Source organism: Pristiophorus japonicus, chromosome 1, assembly GCF_044704955.1.
Source record: "Pristiophorus japonicus isolate sPriJap1 chromosome 1, sPriJap1.hap1, whole genome shotgun sequence".
NCBI lineage: Eukaryota > Metazoa > Chordata > Chondrichthyes > Pristiophoridae > Pristiophorus > Pristiophorus japonicus.
Window position 1 is genome coordinate 429,106,492 of NC_091977.1, and position 18,456 is coordinate 429,124,947.

Below are 18,456 nucleotides of genomic sequence, written 5' to 3' on the forward strand. Positions count from 1 at the left end.
GATGCAATTCATCCGGGCCTGGGGACTTATCTACTTTTGAAGCTGCTAAACCCCTTAATACTTCTCTCTATATTTATTTCATCCAAAATATCACATTCTTCCTCAATAGCAGTATCTGCATTGTTCGTTTCCTTTGTGAAAACAGATGCAAAGTATTCGTTAAGAACCCTCCCAACATCTTCCGCCTCCACACAAAGATTACCCTCATGGTCTCTAATAGGCCCGACCCTTTCTTTAGTTACCCTCTTACTCTTAATATATTGATAGAACATCTTAGGGTTTTCCTTAATTTTACTGGCCAAGAATTTTTCATGCTCTCTCTCAGCATTCCTAATATCCTTTTTAATTTTGCCTCTTAACTTTCTAGACATGCAAGGGGCTCTAGAATTATTTTTCCCAGCCTTGTTTTTTTAAACTTTTTTATTTTTAAAGGGCACATGTTTGACCTGAGCCTTCCGGATCTCCCCCTTAAATGCCTCCCACTGTTCTGACACTGATTTACCCACAAGCAGCTGTTTCCAGTCCATCATGGCCAAATCACTCCTTAACTTAGCAAAATTAGCTTTTCCCCAATTCGGAACTTTTATTCCAGGCTATTCTTTGTCCTTATCCATAACCAACTTGAATCTGACTGAATTATGGTCACTGGCACCCAAGTGCTCTCCCACTAATACCCCTTCAACCTGCCCAGCTTCATTCCCCTAAACTAAATCCAAGACCACCCCCCGCTCTCATGTTGGGTTTGCTACATACTGACTAAAAAGTTCTCTTGAATGCATTTCAAGAATTCCGCACCCTCTATACCCTTCACACTAAATTTGTCCCAATCAATATTTGGATAGTTAAAATCCCCAACTATTACTATCCTATGGCTTTTGGACTTCACAGCAATATGCCGACATATTTGCTCCTCTATCTCTCTCCCACCGTTTAGGGGTCTATAATACATGCCCAGGAGTGTGATCACCCCTTTTTAATTTTTCAATTCGACCCATGTGGCCTCATTTGATGATCCTTCTAACATATCATCCCTCCTCACCACTGTAATATTTTCTTTAATCAGTACCGCATTAAGGCTCAAAAAGTAATTACTTGCATTGCTTTCATTGACTAAGGTTTTTGATCTTGTGCCTTTTACTGAAATCATGAATTAGGAACCTATGAAACTATGTAATCATAGCTTGGGATTTTTTTTCATCAATGATGTATGCACCAGCTTCAAGATTCACATATGGGAAGATGGGAGACTAGCTGAATACTCTCTTGCTCACTCGAAAAAGAGTGAGCGAAGACTTTCTACCAGCAACCATCCCATCTGATAACTTCATCAACAATGTCTTGGCTGGCATTGTAAGGGACAAACTTGAAGTACATGATCCAGGCAGTTGTAAAGAACTGCTGTGCTCATTTTTAGCAGATGTATTGTTGGTAGACTCGCCTTGGGATCTACTGTAGGGAAATCATGCTTGACAAATCTTCTGGAATTTTTTGAGGATGTTTCTAGTAGAGTGGACAAGGGAGAACCAGTTGATGTGGTGTATTTGGACTTTCAGAAGGCTTTCGACAAGGTCCCACACAAGAGATTAATGTGCAAAGTTACAGCACGTGGGATTGGGGGTAGTGTGCTGACATGGATTGCGAACTGGTTGGCAGACAGGAAGCAAAGAGTAGGAGTAAATGGGTACTTTTCAGAATGGCAGGCAGTGACTAGTGGGGTACCGCAAGGTTCTGTGCTGGGGCCCCAGCTGTTTACACTGTACATTAATGATTTAGACGAGGGGATTAAATGTAGTATCTCCAAATTTGCGGATGACACTAAGTTGGGTGGCAGTGTGAGCTGCGAAGAGGATGCTATGAGGCCGCAGAGTGATTTGGATAGGTTAGGTGAGTGGGCAAATGCATGGCAGATGAAATATAATGTGGATAAATGTGAGGTTATCCACTTTGGTGGTAAAACGAGAGTCAGACTATTATCTGAATGGTGACAGATTAGGAAAAGGTGAGGTGCAACGAGACCTGGGTGTCATGGTACATCAGTCATTGAAGGTGCTTTTGCTGGTTTTTGAGGCTGGCAAGAGCTTGGAATGGAGAAAGAGAGATCTATTTGTACAGAAACAGATATTTTTAAGGACGTGGTTATTTGTATTGCCAAAATGGCTGCCATGCTCCACCCTTTGTCTAGGATTGGTCCCCTTAGAGGATAAGCCACACCAAGGTTTCACTGGAATGTGTAACTGGAACCACCCATCCCAAGGTCTCACTGACTTTGCACATTGTAACTCGATCCACTTTGACTTCCTGAAGCGACAGAGGACAGAGCTCCCCAGAAGACAGCAACGGCCAGCCCAAATACATGCCTCCCCCAGCCAAAGTGCCTTACACCAGCGCAAGTACATCCGCCCTCTCTCCCCCGCCCCTAGATGGAGCAGGCATTGTGTACGGATTGTTAACAGGTTTATTGGTTATGAAGTGAATAGCGACAGTGTCGTGACTTCTGGATATCATCCACTCCAACAATGTCCCTTGTAGGGGGTTGAAAGAATGTGGTCCATCTACCCGGAGTTCACTCTTTCCCCGCCGCTCTCAGCCCCAGGACTCAGGTCCTGCTTCTCGGCACCCCGTGCATGGAATGATTCGGGACAGCAGGGGGGCGGAGCTCGACAGGGTCGGGGCTTATCACATGTCTGTCAGAAATGTGCAATACGGGCAGGGGTGTGGGACTTGACCGATGCCCGTCTGTCAAAAAAAAAAGTGCAGTATATATTTTTTAAGAGGGGGGGTTGAAGATGGAAAATGCCATCAAAATCCACGGTGCGGCCTTCGACAACGTGGACCACTTTCCATACCTTGGGAGCCTACTATCAGCAAGAGCAGACATAGACGACGAGGTCCAACACCGCCTCCAATGCGTGAGCGCAGCCTTCAATCACCTGAGGAAGAATGTGTTCGGAGATCAGGCCTTCAAATCTGGCACCAGGGCTGTAGTGATACCTGCTCTCCTGTATGGCTCAGAGACGCGGACCATATACAGTAGACACCTCAAATCTCTGGAGAAATACCACCAACGATGTCTCCCAAAGATCCTGCAAATCCCCTGGGAGGATCGATGCACCAACATCAGGGTTCTCGATCAGGCCAACATCGAAGCGCTGACCACACCTCTACCAGCTCCGTTGGGCAGGCCACACTGTCTGCATGACCACCACAAGACTCCCAAAGCAAGTACTCTACTCTGAACTCCTGCATGGTAAGCAAGCCCCAGGTGGGCAGAGGAAACATTTAAAAGGACACCCTCAAAACCTCCTTGACAAAAGTGCAACATCCCCGACACCTGGGAATCCCTGGCCAAAGGCCACCCTAAGTGGAGAAAGAGCATCTGGGAGGGCACTGAGCACCTAGTCGCCGAGAGCATGCAGAAATCAAGCGCAGGCAGCGGAAGGAGTGTGCGGCAAACCAGACTCCCCACCCATCCTTTCCTTCAACAACTGTCTGTCCCACCGGTGACAGACTGTAATTCCCGTATTAGACTGTAGTCACCGAGAACTCTCACTTTTAGAGTGGAAGCAAATTTTCCTCGATTTCGAGGGACTGCCGATGATGATGAAATAGAGCAAATGGGATTTGGGGTTTTAGAGGTATAGAATTTGCATATAAAAGCAAGGAAGGAATAATGAATCTGTAGAAGATACTGGTTACAATACAGTTGGAGCAGTGTGTGCTGGTTAAGGGCACCATATTATAAAAAGAATTTTCAAGATATGAAAAACCTGCAATTCAATAGAATGGTACAAGGGATGAGAGGATGCAGTCGTTACATTCCAGGCTTCCTTCCTTCCAGCACTTTTAACTGAAATTCATGGCAAAAAGATGCTTTCCATAATCAGTGAGCTTTCTCTGAATCGGAACCTTTTGTATGCAATGTGGGGGTAGCAAAACCATGGGGCTAAATAATTATCCCGTAACAGTGCACCGGAGATCATGTGGAATGCTCATCACATTCTTCTTAAATGTTTTTTTAGAGCAAAATTGAGTGTTATTTACAAGTAAAGTAACACACAGAATGAAGACAAGATACGAATAGTAGGAGCTAAATTAAAAAAGTAGGACCTCAAAAGTAGTAATCTCAGGATTACTACCAGTGCCACGTGCTAGTTAGAGTAGGAATCGCAGGATAGCTCAGATGAATACATGGCTTAAGGAGTGGTGCAAAAGGGAGGGATTCAAATTCCTGGGACATTGGAAACGGTTCTGGGGGAGGTGGGACTAGTACAAACCGGACGGTCTGCACCTGGGCAGGACCGGAACCAATGTCCTCGGGGGAGTGTTTGCTCGTGCTGTTGGGGAGGAGTTAAACTAACATGGCAGGGGGATGGGAACCTGTGCAGAGAGACAGAGGGAAATAAAATGGAGGCAGAAGCAAAAGATAGAAAGGAGAATAATAAAAGTGGAGGGCAGAGAAACCCAAGGCAAAAAACAAAGGGCCACATTACAGCAAAATTCTAAAGGGGCAAAGCGTATTAAAAAGACAAGCCTGAAGGCTCTGCCTCAATGCGAGGAGTATTCGGAATAAGGTGGATGAATTAACTGCGCAGATAGCAGTTAATGGATATGATGTGATTGGCATCACGGAGACATGGCTCCAGGGTGACCAAGGCTGGGAATTCAACATCCAGGGGTATTCAACATTTAGGAAGGATAGGCAGAGAGGAAAAGGAGGCGGGGTGGCGATGCTGGTTAAAGAGGAAATGAATGCAATAGTAAGGATGATGTGGAATCGGTATGGGTGGAGCTGCGGAATACTAAAGGGCAGAAAACAGTAGTGGGAGTTGTGTACAGACCAGCAAACAGTCGTAGTGAGGTTGGGGACAGCATCAAAGAAGAAATAAGAGATATGTGCAATAAAGGTACAGCAGTTATCATAGGCGACTTTAATCTACATATTGATTGGGCTAACCAAACTGGTAGTAATGCGGTGGAGGAGGATTTCCTAGAGTGTATTAGGGATGGTTTTCTCGACCAATATGTCGAGGAACCAACTAGAGAGCTGGCCATCCTAGATTGGATGATATGTAATGAGAAGTGACTAATTAGCAATCTTGTTGTGCGAGGCCCCTTGGGAAAGAGTGACCATAACATGGTAGAATTCTTTATGAGGATGGAGAGTGACACAGTTGATTCGGAAACTAGGGTCTTGAACTGAAGGAAAGGTAACTTTGATGGCATGAAGCGTGAATTGGCTAGAATAGACTGGTAAAGGATACTTAAAGGGTTGACGGTGGATAAGCAATGGCAAACATTTAAAGATCACATGGATGAACTTCAGCAATTGTACATCCCTGTCTGGAGTAAAAATAAAACAGGGAAAGTGGCTCAACCGTGACTACCAAGAGAAATTAAGGATAGTGTTAAAACCAAGGAAGAGGCATATAAATTGGCTAGAAAAAGTAACAAACCTGAGGACTGAGAGAAATTTAGAATTCAACAGAGGAGGACTAAGGGTTTAATTTAGAGGGGGAAAAGAGAGTACGAGAGGAAGCTTGCAGGGAACATAAAAACTGACTGCAAAAGCTTCTATAAATGTGTGAAGAGAAAAAGATTAGTGAAGACAAATGTAGGTCCCTTGCAGTCGGATTCAGGTGAATTTATAATGGAGAACAAAGAAATGGCAGACTGATTGAACAAATACTTCAGTTCTGTCTTCACGAAGGAAGACACGAATAACCTTCCGAATGTACTAGGGGACAGTGGGTCTAGTGAGAAGGAGGAACTGAGGGATATCCTTATTAGGCGGGCAATTGTGTTAGGGAAATTGATGGGATTGAAGGCTGATAAATCCCCGGGACTTGATAGTCTGCATCCCAGAGTACTTAAGGAAGTGGCCCTAGAAATAGTGGATGCATTTGGTGATCATTTTCCAACAGTTTATTGACTCTGGATCAGTTCCTCTGGACTGGAGGGTAGCTAATGTAACACCACTTTTTAAAAAAGGAGGGAGAGAAAACAGGTAATTATAGACCGGTTAGCCTGACATCAGTAGTGGGGAAAATGTTGGAATCAATCATTAAGGATGAAATAGCAGTACATTTGGAAAGCAGTGACAGGATCGGTTCAAGTCAGCATGGACTTATGAAAGGGAAATTATGCTTGACAAATCTTCTGGAATTTTGAGGATGTAACTAGCAGAGTGGACAAGGGAGAACCAGTGGATGTGGTGTATTTGGACTTTCAAAAGGCTTTTGACAAGGTCCCGCACAAGAGATTGGTGTGCAAAGTCAAAGCGCATGGTATTGGGGGTAATGTACTGACGTGGATAGAGAACTGGTTGGCAGACAGGAAGCAGAGAGTCGGGATAAAGGGATCCTTTTCAGAATGGCAGGCAGTGACTAGTGGAGTGCCGCAGGGCTCAGTGCTGGGACCCCAAGCTCTTTACAACATACATTAACGATTTGGATGAAGGAATTGAGTGTAATATCTCCAAGTTTGCAGATGACACTAAACGGGGTGGCGGTGAGAGATGTGAGGGGGATGCTAAGAGGCTGCAGGGTGACTTGGACAGGTTAGGTGAGTGGGCAAATGCATGGCAGATGCAGAAAAATGTGGATAAATGTGAGGTTATCCATTTTGGGGGCAAAAACACGAAGGCAGATTATCTGAATGGCGGCAGATTAGAAAAAGGGGAGGTGCAACGAGACCTGGGTGTCATGGTACATCAGTCATTGAAGGTTGGCATGCAGTTGCAGCAGGACGTGAAAAAGGCAAATGACATGTTGGCCTTCATAGCTAGGGGATTTGAGTACAGGAGCAGGGAGGTCTTACTGCAGTTGTACAGGGTCTTGGTGAGGCCTCACCTGGAATATTGTGTTCAATTTTGGACTCCTAATCTGAGGAAGAACATTCTTGCTATTGAGGGAGTGCAGCGAAGGTTCACCAGACTGATTCCCGGGATGGTAGGACTGACATATGAGGAGAGACTGAATCGACTGGGCCTGTATTCACTGGAGTTTAGAAGAATGAGAGGGTATCTCATAGAAGCATATAAAATTCTGACGGGTTTAGACAGGTTAGATGCAGGAAGAATGTTCCTGATGTTGGGGAAGTCCAGAACCAGGGGTCACAGTCTAAGGATAAGGGGTAAGCCATTTAGGACAGAGATGAAGTGAAACTTCTTCACGCAGAATTGTGAAGCTGTGAAATTCTCTACCACAGAAAGTTGTTGATGCCAGTTCGTTAGATATATTCAAGAGGGAGTTAGATATGGCCCTTACAGCTAAAGGGATCAAGGGGTATGGAGAGAAAGAAGGAAAGGGGTACTGAGGTGAATGATCAGCCATGATCTTATTGAATGGTGGTGCAGGCTTGAATGGCCTACTCCTGCACCTAGTTTCTATGTTTCTTTGATTTTATCAAAACGTGTAAGATTATGAGGGGGCTTGACAAGGTGGATCCAGGAGAAGATATTTATACTGATGGGGGAAACTAGAACTAGGGGGCATGATTTTAGAATAAGGGACACTCATTTAAAACTGAGATGAAGAATTTCTTCTGGGGGTTGTAAATCTGTGCAATTCGCTGCCTCAGAGCTGTGGAAGCTGGGTCTTTGAATAAATTTAGGACAGCGATCGACAGTTTCTTAACCGATAAGGGAATAGGGGTTATGGGGATTGGGCAGGGAAATGGACCAGAGTCCGTGATCTGATCAGCCATGATCGTATTAAATGGTGGTGCAGGCTCGAGGGGCCAAATGGCCTGATCCTGCTCCTATTTCGTATGTTATGTTTAAAATTCAAGGTAAGCAAATGCTGGACAATGATATTTGTTCTCATGCTGCAAGGTTATTAAGGAGTCCACCGGATTTACTGCCCACTGCAAATACCAGGCAAATTGGATTCGTATGAATGTGGCCACTATATGCAGTGGAGACTGCACAACATTTTAACGTTTAGGCAGCAGGCTCTTCTCGCCGAGAATTCAAATATTCCATTTGTTTGCTAAAAGAAAAGACATGATTCTGTAGCTTGTCGGCCTGTATACCCTGAAGAGGAATTTATCTGGTTGCTTTTTTAACACCTGCTATGACTTTCTGTTCCACATTTCTATCACTCAAAAGATTGTAAAAATGTCCTTTTCTTGACAACTCAACTTTAAACTATGTCCACTAGTTCTCAAATCCTAGTTTCCTAATAGAAAATCTTTCCTGCATCCAAATCCTCCATACCCCTGGAAATCTTAAAGACCTCCATCAAGTCTCCACTCAGCTTCCAGCATAAAGTATAATCGCAAAGTGGATAATCTTTCTTAATAACTCAGCCCTAATTCAAGAATCAGCTTGATAGTTCTTGAGACATTCTCCAATAATTCCACATTTTTAACATAATACGGAGGCCAAATTGAACACCTCATTCATATAAAATTATTAGTTGCTATCTGGCACATACATGAGGAGAACTGTAGTCTTCAGGCAAGGTGAGGTTAAAGGAAGTGCTTATTACAAAATTGTGTAATTCTAGTCTACAATTGTGGGTGCATTATAATGATGGATTGAAAATTGCAGGCTGGAAATGAGCAATTTTGTGATATACACCAGCAATGACACAACAAATGCTTTACCGTTTATGTACGTCATAATGGCTCAAATTTCACAAAATGGGAGCAAATCCCAACTGAACAAATAGGAAACATACCAATTAGCAAGTCAGACAGGAATAAAAAGCATCCATCATGAAATTCAAAAGATCAAAAGTGTGCAGTCAACAATATTACCAATTAAAAGACAAACCAATCAAATCACTATTTTTTGAAAATGCTTTTGGCTACCATCTTGCTTTCCGACACTAAGCTGAGCATTTACTACTGAAAATAAGGTAACAATAAAAACATAAGAAAATTATTACGCTCATCTATACATAAACATTTTCTGCATCTGAAATGCCTGTAGCAACATTTTTCATCAGAGGCTTGAGCTTGCGCGAGAAGCTTAAGCAGGTTTCCAGACCTATCACTTATTTGAAGAGACTAGAGCTGGAATGTTAGTCTCCATAATGCATCTAAAAATCTTCCAGCTGGCATCAAGACTAGCCATTCATTAAATCTGTTAAAGGATGCTGTTCGAAAGCTCTGACCCTCCAGTAGAAAGTTAGTGAAAATTAAATTCTAAATAGTTATAGCAATTGCCATTTGTTTGTTTGTGAAGAATTCCAAAACATTCAGCAATTTGAGAAAGGACTATAGCATTATTCAGGTTTGGAAAGGCAGTACTGAATAGAAGTTTTAAATTTAAAGCATTTTACCAAAAGGTTTTTTCTCAAATATGCTAAGCAGTGTTGCAGAACTTTATGGCAAGAAAATGCAAAGTAAAGATTAAGCTCAAGTTTTATATTTTTCTTGGCATTTGCTTAAAAAAAAACAATACCCTACAACAGATGAATAGAAACATAGAAAATAGGTGCAGGAGTCGGCCATTCGGCCCTTCGAGCCTGCACCACCATTCAATATCATAGCTGATCATTCACCTCAGTACCCCTTTCCTGCTTTCTCTCCATACCCCTTGATCCCCTAACCGTAAGGACCATATCTAACTCCCTCTTGAATCTGTCCAATGAACTGGCATCAACAACTCTCTGCAGTAGGGAATTCCACAGGTTAACAACTCTGGGTGAAGAAGTTTCTCCTCATCTCAATCCTAAATGGCTTACCCCTTATCCTTAGACTGTATCTGGTTCTGGACTTCCAACATCGAGAACATTCTTCCTGCATCTAACCTGTCCAGCCCCATCAGAATTTTATATGTTTCTCGGAGATCCCCTCTCATCTTTCTAAACTCCAGTGAATACAGGCCCATTGGATCCAGTCTCTCCTCATATGTCAGTCTTGCCATCCCAGGAATCAGTCTGGTGAACCTTCGCTGCACTCCCTCAATAGAATAGTAAAGAGCTGCAACCCCACAATATGGTATTTATCTTTTCAAAAGGGTGAGGAAAGCACGATTTCCCAGGAACTGGTCCAAAAACACTTAATTCACTGTCATTTACTTCTTCTCAAATTCTCACTGGCAAAGTGCAAACCCCCACACCTCTCCTTCGCTAGCATTACTTCAACACCCCTGTACCCCTTACCCTGCCAACAGTGCAATCAGAGCAATAACATGGGTGATTTGCTAGAACAATGAAAAAAATCAATCTTTTGGCTAAGATTGCTACCTAGTAACTGTCATCTGGGTACTTACTTTATCAACATTCATTCTCTTAAAAGATGCCTGTAGCAGTTTGAAATTGTGAATGTATTCATGTTCCAACTTAGCCTGGAATTTTACTTTCTTCAAACTAATACAGCCCGAGAACAACATATCCATGAACTGGCAGTATGCAGCACCTGAAAGAAAAATAAAATTAAAATAAATATGCTTTACGATGCCATTTAAAATGTATGTCAGAATATGGCCCCAAACATGGACCATTTGAACAACTTCCAGTTATACTTGAGGTGGTGGACCAGAGAACAGCCTCAAGACTTTAAAAAAGATACAAGTCAAAATGATTAGAAATTTTCGGCTGAAGAGAATTTTTTTCCCAGGTTCCATTATCTTTCTAATCGTAGCCAGAGAATCACCTGCAACAGTTTCTCTTCCCACCCCATATTTATCCTTGACCCCCTCATATTTCTCATCTACATGTTGCCCCTTGGTGACATCATTCGAAAACACTCAGTTTCCACATGTACGCTGATGACACCCAGTTCTATCGCACTACCACTTCTCTTGACCCCTCCACGGTCTCCAAATTGTCAGACTGCTTGTCCAACATCCAGTTCTGGATGTGCAGAAATTCTGTAATTGAATATTGGGAAGACCGAAAGTCATTGTCTTCAGTCCTGCCATAAACTCAGTTCCCTCGCCACTGACTCCATCCCGCTCCCCAACTTCTGTCCGAGGTTGAACCGCACTGTTCGCGACCTTGGTGTCATACTTGATACTGAAATGAGCTTTTGACCACATATCCGCAGCATAAGACCGCCTATTACCACCTCCGTAATATCGCCCGTCTCCACCCTTGCCTCAGCTCAGCCGCTGCTGAAACCATCATCCATGCCTTTGTTACCTCTAGACTTGGCTATTCCAACACACTGCTGGCTGGCCTCCCACCCTACGTAAACTAGAGGTTATCTAAAACTCAGCTGCCCGTGTCCTAACTCAAAGTCTTGCTCACTGGCCGACATTGGATCCCGGTTAAGCAACACCTCGATTTCAAAATCCTCATTCTCGTTTTCAAATCCTTTCATGACCTCGCCCCTCTCAGTCTCTAATTTCCTCCAACCCCACCCCCAAGAGATGTCTGTGCTCCTTGAATTCTGCCCGAGCATCCCCGATTTATAAAATTGCTCAACCATTGGTGGCCATGCCTTGTTACCTAGGCCCTAGTCACCGGAATTCCCGGGCTAAACCTCTCTTTCTTCGTTCAAGATGCTCCTTAAAATCTCTCTCTTTGACCACTGTTTTGGTCACCTGCCCTAATTTCTCCTTATGTGGCTCATTGTCAAATTTTTAAAAATCTCAATACTCCTGTGACGCGCCTTGGGATGTTTCATTGTGTTAAAGGTGCTATATAAAATATAAGTTGTTGTAGTTATTCTTTTTCCAAACAAGTCTAGGTCACTTATTCACCCCACCCTGCTCATTCAACATTGATTAATATATTTTAGCTATTTTCGTTTAAACAGTTGCATTTATTCAGATTTATGTAAAAAGTATGATTCAAATTCAGTCATTGAATACAATGGACAAAAATGAACATGCATTTAAAATGCAATTTACATTATGTCTGTATGTGAACAATTAACAACTCTTCACAAGATTGGCTGCAATCTTTTTAGTCAGTTTTTTGTTGGAGTTGGTCCTTTTCATCAAAGCAACGCCACAAAAAGAACTAATTATTAAGAAAAACAAGCAGATTGAATCCAAAAGGTACACCTCAATTACCAAAAAGGCTAGCCAAATTATTAAAAAAGCACATCTCAATTAAGAATTTAACTTGCATCTCAGGACTGAAATTGAAATGGAAAAAGTGTTACTACTACTTTTATTATAGCTGATGAAGGTCCCAGAAAATGCACAGCATTAAAGCAATTGTATTTAAACACCATTGAAGACAAGGTTGTATTAAACATTAAAACACACGACAATTTGAAATGTTGGACTCCTTGGTGTACAAAGGATTACTTACACTCTCCAGATGAAAAACAAAACATGCTATTACACCATTAGTGAAAAATTGATACAAGCTTTTATTAGCAAAATATACTATTCTTCTAATTCCAATAGCAAGTACACTGCATACTCATCTTACCAGAGGGTACGAAAAAGGTTTCCGTAAGTAAAATCAATTCTGGTGCATTTCTACCTCATCGGTTAAAGCGAATGTTCACTCATTATATTAGAAGACATTTAAAAAGTAATGTTGCTATTTTGGATGGCCACGCTAGCAGCTGGTGAAAAGGATCGAGAGCATAGTTAAGAGGGATTGAAAAAGCCTTGGCATTTTAAACTGTTAGATTGTTGGGGATAGAATCAGTAACAACATGATTCTACCACCAATTCCCCAGCAATGCAGGGAAGTATCGGTTAACATTGTCAGAGGATATTGTAGCTGGATCCAATCAAAAGCAGAGGCCTGGTCTATCTCTACTGGTTAGAAAAAAGGGGACCATTGGTGTATCAGATTCAACTATAGAGATGGCCTGAACAGTCAATTCTTTGGGATGACAAAGATGGCTTTTGCCATCACATCTTTGAATGCTGGTGGAGAGGAGACAAACAGTGTCCTGCCTTGGCTTCAGCTGACTTTTTGATTAACTAGAGCTCTTAGAATATTATGGAAACATGCTGAACAACTATTCTTGCAAACTAGCAATAACGAGTTCTCTCAAGCAAGAAAACTAATTATGGACGTGTGTAAGTGCCATAACCTGAAATGAGCACAGACAACCAACTAGCAATTTATTTATACTATTGGGGTGAGGAACAGCCAAAAGGAAGCATTGTACTGGTAGCTGCGACCAGGAAAGTTGAGCTTGGGTATGCATGATGTGAAAATAGGTATCTTTGACGTTTATTGTGGCCAGCTATTGGACAAAGTGCCTGAATGACTGAACTGAGATACACAAAGGCATTTACAATAGCTGCCTACTAGAGAACCACTGAAACACATCCAAGCAAGCCAGCAGACAATGAACCAGGCAACTATATTGGGAACACCCGATACAGACTGCCATTGTATTGAGGATTTTTTCTCACTGGAGTAAACTTAGTCCAATGCATTTCATAACAAATGACCCTGATATGTGCTTACCCTTCTGAAAACGACCCACTTGCTCAGAGTCCAGTTGCATTTTATTGGACAGAACAGGATTGGTTTCTTGGACAAACCTTCCAGTGTTCACTCAACACTTTAAATGTGATTGTCAAGTCAGAAACTAGTGCAGTGTGCAGCAAATCAGCAGAAGCACAATGAACCCAGCTGGTTGTCTGTATTCTGGGAACAGCATCTGTGAAATCCCTTAGTGATGATCTAGAAATAATGTGCATGCCAAATCTCTGCAGAGGTTGGAGAGTGGAAAAGTGGGATCTTTGAGAGATCCTGAGCATTGGCTCAACACATGCAGGGTCATCTGCCTGTCTTGGTGTTGTGGGGATCAAATAGCAATGCTCAATAGTCAGTCAGTTGCTATCAAACATCCTAAAGCTCGATCTCAAATCTTCTGCTGTTTCTTGGGTTCAGCCTCGCTCATTCACCTGTTTCAGGTGAGATCTGCAGGATTCATTTGGATAATATGGACAAGGGAGATACATTCTCAGTCCTACTGGAAGGGATACGAGCACCTAACTAGCTTGCAAATAGAGGAATTGATGGAGGTTAAACCAATCCCCACCATTAAGGTGGGGTGCCAAAGAAGACCTTCACTGCTACAGTCAATAAGGTCTGATGCCATTGATGTGGATTGGGAACGTGAAGAAAAGCTGGAGAAAAATCAGCAAAACTCAGTTTATAATATCAGAGCAACAATTGGAACATCCCTCCTCCCAGCACTAGTCAGCGCCAAGGAACATCTTTGGCAAATTCTGAAATCACACCAGAACAGATAGCGGACTGCCTCTTGACACCACTGGAGTCTGGCACTGCTGAGGAGTTACTTTTTCTTGAACTGCATCACTGCTGGGAATAGCATCTGCAGATAAGAACACCTTGTTGAGGCAGGACAGCTTTGAGAAAAAGCTTTATCCATGGCAATATTTACTTCCCTCCCGACCCCTCAACCTTTCTTGGCAGAGCTGGGACAGACACTAATGCCTGTATTGCAAGACCAGCAATTAGTTCCTGGTAGCCCTCGAGAAGGTGGTGGTAAGCTGCTTTCTTGAACTGCTGCAGTCCGTGTGGTGAAGGTATTCCCACAGGCTGTTAGGAAAGGAGTTCCAGGATTCTGACCCAGCGACGAAGGAACAGTGATATATTTCCAAGTCAGGATGGCGTGTGACTTGGAGGAGATTCGGCATCAACTAAGGCATAACTCCTTTATTTAATACAGATACCATAAAACAAAACTAATTGACGCAAACACTGACAACAGCACCATTGTTTTTTTTTTAAATGAAAAAAATTAACTTTATAAACAGTTGAGAAATAAACATCTTGTACCTGTAGTACTCTAGAGGGGGCTGAACAGCGTCACAGATTTGTGAATTACACAAACAAATGCTCTAACACATGGCTAGCCTTTGTATATCGCATGAGAACGAGACGTTGTATACGAGGGGACATCCATGCACATGGATGTTGGAAATATCTTAAAGGTTCTCATTCAGTTACATGGGCTCCCCAGAAAATTATCCTGCGTCAGTTCAACTCCACTGAGATGTAGAGGATACCCAATAAAAAAAAATTCTAATCACTGCGGATAACTTTCAACTTCGGAAGGGTGTAAAATTGGCAATGTCGATTGGCCGCTCGATACACAGCACACCCTATTTTCCTTTCCACTGAAGTTAATGGAAAGAAAAATCAGGCAGGGTATATAAGGGCCAACCGATTCGATACCACGAGTTTTATTTCCCCCACCAAAGTTGAAAGTTACCCCAAAATGGTCCTCAGAGGCAGACTTACTCCAGCTTTTCCTGAAGCCAAAAGTCCTTCTGTGAGCATTAATACTGGTGTTAATCAGAACTACCTACTCTATATTCATTTATAATGCTGAGGCAGCACTGCACCTAAAGCCAACATTCTATCCTTAAGATAATTCTGTTGCAGCTCATTTTTCTGGTCAATGACCTAGCTGCCAAATCACATGCCTAGTATCAGGGTCAGTTGAAGAACTCTCAGATTTACCAGTTCTGTAATGGATACCAGAATACATGTTTCAAGTCATTCCAGTATCCTCAACTTCACCGCCCTGCCTCCATCCAAAAGGACTTTGAAATATTCTTCCTAGATAGGAGTTGGTGAAAATCGTTTAGCCAATATGCCATTGCATTTTTCAGCAGCTATTATGGAAATGACATTGAAGCTATTGAAATAAAAACAGCATAGATTCACCAAGAATGAGAATTATAAGAACATAACATAAGAATTAGGAACAGGAGTAGGCCATCTAGCCCCTCGAGCCTGCTCCACCATTCAACAAGATCATGGCTGATCTGGCCGTGGACTCAGCTCCACTTACCTGCCCGCTCCCCATAACCCTTAATTCCCTTATTGGTTAAAAATCTATATCTGTGATTTGAATACATTCAATGAGCTAACCTCAACTGCTTCTCTGGGCAGAGAATTCCACAGATTCACAACCCTCTGGGAGAAGAAATTCCTTCTCAACTCGGTTTTAAATTGGCTCCCCCGTATTTTGAGGCTGTGCCCCCTAGTTCTAGTCTCCCCGACCAGTGGAAACAATCTCTGTGCCTCTATCTTGTCTATCCCTTTCATTATTTTAAATGTTTCTATAAGATCACCCCTCATCCTTCTGAACTCCCAACGAGTAAAGACCCAGTCTACTCAATCTATTATCATAAGGTAACCCCCTCATCTCCGGAATCAACCGAGTGAATCGTCTCTGTACCCCCTCCAAAGCTAGTATATCCTTCCTTAACCAAGGTGACCAAAACTGCACACAGTACTCCAGGTGCGGCCACACCAATACCCTGTACAGTTGCAGCAGGACCTCCCTGCTTTTGTCCTCCATCCCTCTCGCAATGAAGGCCAACATTCCATTCGCCTGCCTGGTTACCTGCTGCACCTGCAAATTAACTTCTTGGAATTCATGCACAAGGACCCCCAGGTCCCTCTGCACCGCAGCATGTTGTAATTTCTCCCCATTCAAATAATATTCCCTTTTACTGTTTCCCCCCCCCACCCCCAAGGTGGATGATCTCACATTTTCCGACATTGTATTCCATCTGCCAAACCTTAGCCCATTCGCTTAACCTATCTAAATCTCTTTGCAGCCTGTGTGTCCTCTACACAACCCGCTTTCCCACTAATCTTTGTGTCATCTGCAAATTTTGTTACACGACACTGTCCCCTCTTCCAGGTCATCTATGTATATTGTAAACAGTTGTGGTCCCAGCACCGACCCCTGTGGCACACCACTAACCACTGATTTCCAACCCAAAAAGGACCCATTTATCCTGACTCTCTGCTTTCTGTTAGCCAGCCAATTCTCTATCCATGCTAATACATTTCCTCTGACTCTGCATACCTTTATCTTCTGCAGTAACCTTTTGTGTGGCACCTTATCGAATGCCTTTTGGAAATCTAAATACACTACATCCATCAGTACACCTTTATCCACCATGCTCGTTATATCCTCAAAGAATTCCAGTAAATTAGTTAAACATGATTTCCCCTTCATGAATCCATGTTGCGTCTGTTTGATTGCACTATTCCTATCTCGATGTCCCGCTATTTCTTCCTTAATGATAGTTTCAAGCATTTTCCCCACTACAGATGTTAAACTAACCGGCCTATAGTTACCTGCCTTTTGTCTGCCCCCTTTTTTTAAACAGAGGCATTACATTAGCTGCTTTCCAATCCGATGGTACCTCCCCAGAGTCCAGAGAATTTTGGTTGATTCTAACGAATGCATCTGCTATAACTTCCGCCATCTCTTTTAATACCCTGGGATGCATTTCATCAGGACCAGGGGATTTGTCTACCTTCAGTCCCATGAGCCTGTCCAGCACTACCCCCCTAGTGATAGTGATTGACTCAAGGTCCTCCCTTCCCACATTCCCGTGACCAGCAATTTTTGGCATGGTTTTTGTGTCTTCCACTGTGAAGACCGAAGCAAAATAATTGTTTAAGGTCTCAGCTATTTCCACATTTCCTATTATTAAATCCCCCTTTTCATCTTCTAAGGGACCAACATTTACTTTAGTCACTCTTTTCCGTTTTATATATCGGTAAAAGCTTTTACTATCTGTTTTTATGTTTTGCGCAAGTTTACTTTCGTAATCTATCTTTCCTTTCTTTATTGCTTTCTTCGTCATTCTTTGCTGTCGTTTAAAATTTTCCCAATCTTCTAGTTTCCCACTAACCTTGGCCACCTTATACGCATTGGTTTTTAATTTGATACTCTCCTTTATTCCCTTGGTTATCCACGGCTGGTTATCCCTTCTCTTACCGCCCCTCTTTTTCACTGGAATATATTTTTGTTGAGCAAATGTGCCACCGTTTAAAGTAGACTGGAAACACAGACTAGCCAACTCTGCCCTCATCCCACTGATGTCCCCTTTGTTTAAGCATAGTACGCTCGTTTGAGACACTACTTCCTCACCCTCAATTTGTATTACAAATTCAACCATACTGTGATCACTCATTCCGAGAGGATCTTTTACTAGGAGATCGTTTATTATTCCTGTCTCATTACACAGGACCAGATCTAAGATAGCTTGCTCCATTGTAGGTTCTGTTACATACTGTTCTAAGAAACAATCCCGTATGCATTCCATGAATTCCTCCTCAAGGCTACCCCGTGCAATTTGATTTGACCAATCGATATGTAGGTTAAAATCCCCCATGATTACTGCCGTTCCTTTTTCACATGCCTCCATTATTCCCTTGATTATTGCCCGCCCCACCGTGAAGTTATTATTTGGGGGCCTATAAACTACGCCCACCAGTGACTTTTTCCCCTTACTATCTCTAATCTCCACCCACAATGATTCAACATTTTGTTCATTTGAGCCAATATCGTCTCTCACAACTGCCCTGATATCATCCTTTATTAACACAGCTACCCCACCTCCTTTCCCTTCTTGTCCATCTTTCTGAATTGTCAGATACCCCTGTATGTTTAATTCCCAGTCTTGGCCACCCTGCAACCACGTTTCTGTAATGGCCACCAAATCATACCCATTTGTAATGATTTGTGCCTTCAACGCATTTACCTTATTTCGAATGCTGCGTGCGTTTAGGTAGA

At 42.6% G+C, this 18,456-nt stretch overlaps 1 protein-coding gene across 5 annotated transcripts in view; it reads right to left on the minus strand.

Moving 5' to 3' along the window:
* mapre2 (microtubule-associated protein, RP/EB family, member 2) overlaps window positions 1-18,456 on the minus strand; it is a 146,300-nt gene that overhangs the window by 14,484 nt on the left and 113,360 nt on the right. For all 5 annotated transcript variants that reach the window (XM_070892602.1, XM_070892620.1, XM_070892629.1 and 2 more), the window contains exon 3: window positions 10,223-10,368. In XM_070892602.1, coding sequence (XP_070748703.1) covers window positions 10,223-10,368 — 146 coding nt within the window. The remainder of the gene's footprint in view (window positions 1-10,222; window positions 10,369-18,456) is intronic.